This window comes from Aegilops tauschii, chromosome 1 (assembly GCF_002575655.3).
Source record: "Aegilops tauschii subsp. strangulata cultivar AL8/78 chromosome 1, Aet v6.0, whole genome shotgun sequence".
Classification (NCBI taxonomy): Eukaryota; Viridiplantae; Streptophyta; class Magnoliopsida; order Poales; family Poaceae; genus Aegilops; species Aegilops tauschii.
This window is the reverse complement of record NC_053035.3, coordinates 13770197-13773629: the sequence shown is the minus strand read 5'-3', so window position 1 is coordinate 13773629 and position 3433 is coordinate 13770197. Positions and strand designations below refer to the sequence as shown.

Below are 3433 nucleotides of genomic sequence, written 5' to 3'. Positions count from 1 at the left end.
TTATTTGTTGGCCTTGTGTAATCTCTGGTCGGTTGATGGCTTTGTTAATTCAAAGCCGAACTCTTCTTGGGTTGTCTTCTATAAAAAAAACATATGTTTCCCTCCCATTATTGCCCTTGCATTGTCAGAGTGAAACTCAAATGGCATTAGTAAAAAGAAAGAGTAAAACACATATATCACATATCTCCACACCAAAAGCACATGATACCGAGACGCATGTCCTTCGGGACCCAAACATTCACTCTGATGTAGCTAGGCGGACGTGGATTTGTGGCACTCAGGTCTTAGGGCACCGAGTCCCTCACGCGTGCATTTATTTTTCGCTTTGATTTTCAAACTTTTATATCTTTTGAACGCAGTGTTCAAATTAAGTTTTGTTTTCATATTCGTGTTTCTCGCGACGAGGTCTTTCAAATAAGATTCATTTTGAATATGTTTTTCAGTTTTTGAAAATAAATTTTACGTTTCAACTTTTGAAACTTAGTACGGCCGCCCGATAAAATCATGATTTTTGTGCCGATGACCAATAAAAAAATTCCTTCAAATTTTTGCTATGAAACTTTGTAAGAGTGAGTGAGAAATCGCAAGTTTCAATTAGCAAATTGTAAGTTTAAATGATGGAAACACAAAATTTATTGTGCCCTTGTGCAGGATCCAATTACTTCGTGAATGGTAAGGCAGTCAAGTGGCTGGGCAGGGCTTGGCAGATGGGCACCTGCATGTTCCTATGAATTTCTGGTAACTCGGTAGTTAAATAATATTATAGTAAGTCCATGATTTTCTAAAGACTATATTATAATAGGTCCATAGTTTCTGGAGAGATAATATTATTATCCTTCCGGTACGTCGGTAGTTAAATAATATTATAGCAAGTCCATGATTTTCTAGAGACTACAGTATAATAAGTCCATAGTTTTCTGTGGAGATAATATTATTATCCTTCTGGTAAGTCGGTAGTTAAATAATATTATAGTAAGCCCATGATTTTCTGGTGACTACACTTTAATAAGTCCATAGTTTTCTGGAGAGATAATATTATTATCCTTCCGGTAAGTCGGTAGTTAAATAATATTATAGTAAGTCCATGATTTTCTGAAGACTACACTATAATAAGTTCATAATTTTCTGGAGAGATTATATTATTATCCTTAATATTAATATATTATGATTTTACAATACCTGAAAACATTATCTCTTATAGCGTACGTGGAAGTAAGCATTCAAGATCATATCAATTCGCCAGTTATACCTGTAGGTTGCTTGCTTGACCCAACTTAATGGATATGTCCACGAAGAAGCTTTGCATGCAAGTCATGCGGCACGTGTACATTGCTACGAGCATCTCCAACGGACGCGCCAAAAGACGAGCGCATGGTTAACTGACATTTTAGCGCACGCGGTAAGTTTTCACACGCTCCAGCGGAGGCTGGAAACTACCGCGCGCGGGTTGCGATTGCGCGCGCGGGGAAACAGCGGCAGCTCGCGCGGTAGATTTGGCGCGCCGCTTCGCGCGCGCCTATAAAACGCTACGCTCGTCACGCGCTCCACCACATTGCCACGCGCCCATCCCCTCGCCACCTCGTCGCTTCCACCTCTTTCTCGCCGTTTCCAGCGCCCTGCCACCACCATGCCGCCGCGCCGCCGGGGATCTTCAGGCTACCGCAGCGTCCGTGCGCGCCCCAACGGCTGGTACTCCGCCGAGATCCGGTCCGACGACGTCCGGCTCGGCCTCGGCACGTTCGGACCGCGCACGAGGCGGCCCACGCGTACGACGCGGCGGCGTGGCACCTAGAGAGGCCTCCGTCGCAGATGAACTTCCGGGACGTCCACACGCGCGAACAGGCACAAGTCGTCGCCCCTCCGCCTCGTCTGATCACGGACTAGGACCGTGCGGACCACATTCGGCTGCAGCGCCGCCTCCTCGTCGCCGAGGAGGACGAGCGAGCCATGGCGGAGTGGCGCCGGCGCCACCCGGAGGACGTCGCCAACGAGCGCGCCTACTCGGCAGAGAGGACGGCAAGGCGCCGCGCGGAGCGGGCGGACCAGCGTCGGCGGAAGGCTTTGGCGATATCGCAGTGCGATATGGTTGAAGCAGGTGGGAGGTCGATCTTCACGTCAGACGATGAACGTTGGGAGGATATATGGATCGATACTTCGGACAACACCTCCGAGGATGAGGATGATGATGAGGACTCGGAGTAGTTCTGCACCGTAGTTTTTTTATCTAGTTGCACCGTAGTTTTATCTAGTTGCACCGTAGTTCGGTTTTATCTATGCTATGAACTTGTTTATCTATTATGCTATGAACTATGTAAAAAATATCTTTGTATGGTTTTTTATATCTATGCTATGAATTTATTTCGTGTCCAAAATGCAACAAATATGGACATGCGCAGAGCTACTGGAGCTGTGCGCGCGCTGTATTTTAGCACGGCTACTGGAGCCAGCGCTGTGCGCCGCGCCAAACCTGATGACACGCGTTCCGCGGCTGTTGGAGATGCTCTACTAGAAGGTACCATGGGTGGAAAATGAAGCTGCTACCTACTCGTAATCTCTCTACTATATTACATCACTCGACCAATGTGTTATGCAAATCAAGTCTCACGCACAGCGCAACTTTTGCTAGCCTGTCAATGATCGAATATCATCGGCCGTACGTCCATCAGCTCGGAGAAGACCGTCCATCAATCGGTGAGTAGCAACTAGATGTGCCTCAACTGATCTTCTTGTTTAGTTTGTTGTTGAAATACCTCACTCCGCCTCAATTAAGCTATCTCTGATTGATCGATCGATCTCAAGTTATCAACCAGTGCTACGAAGATGAGTTCCTCCGACGACCTCGCCGGTGGAAAGAAGACTTCGTGGCCGGAGGTGGTCGGGCTGACCATCAAGGAGGCCAAGGAGATCATCCTGAAGGACAAGCCCGACGCCGACATTGTCACGGTGCCGGTCGGCTCCGCCGTGACCGAGGACTTGAGGCCCAACCGTGTCCGCATCTTCGTGGGCACCGTCGCCGAGACCCCCCACGTTGGATAGGTGGATACCTCTTGCTGGCTTGCTGTGGCCTGCATACATACATGCTGGCTCACGAATAAATGAATATGGAGAAATAAAGAAGTATGCAAGTCATGTGTGCTTAATCGGTCCTTAAAGTGTGCTTAATCGGTGTTGTGGCAATTTTTATTTTATTTTAACTCGTTTTGCCAATTTGTATCGAACTATGTATTTGATGGCTACTTTGTATAATAATCACTAGTAGAAAAAGAGGCTTCCATACGCCCCCATTAGTCCCCAAAGGGGTCTTTAGTCGCGGTTCGAAAGGAGACCCGCGACCAACTATCTGGGCCCAGCGCGCTCGGTCGACAGCTGGCGGACGGGAGGGGCTTTAGTCCCGGTTGGCCTGGCCAACCGGGACTAAAGGTCCTCAGGCTGG

At 47.8% G+C, this 3433-nt stretch overlaps 1 protein-coding gene across 1 annotated transcript; it reads left to right on the top strand.

Annotated features, from left to right (window-relative positions):
* Positions 1-2749: 2749 nt before the first annotated feature.
* LOC109756171 (subtilisin-chymotrypsin inhibitor CI-1B) lies at positions 2750-3227 on the top strand. The gene has a single exon (XM_073506602.1). The coding sequence runs from the start codon at positions 2821-2823 to the stop codon at positions 3034-3036; it is 216 nt and encodes a 71-aa protein (XP_073362703.1). The 5' UTR covers positions 2750-2820; the 3' UTR covers positions 3037-3227.
* Positions 3228-3433: the final 206 nt, after the last annotated feature.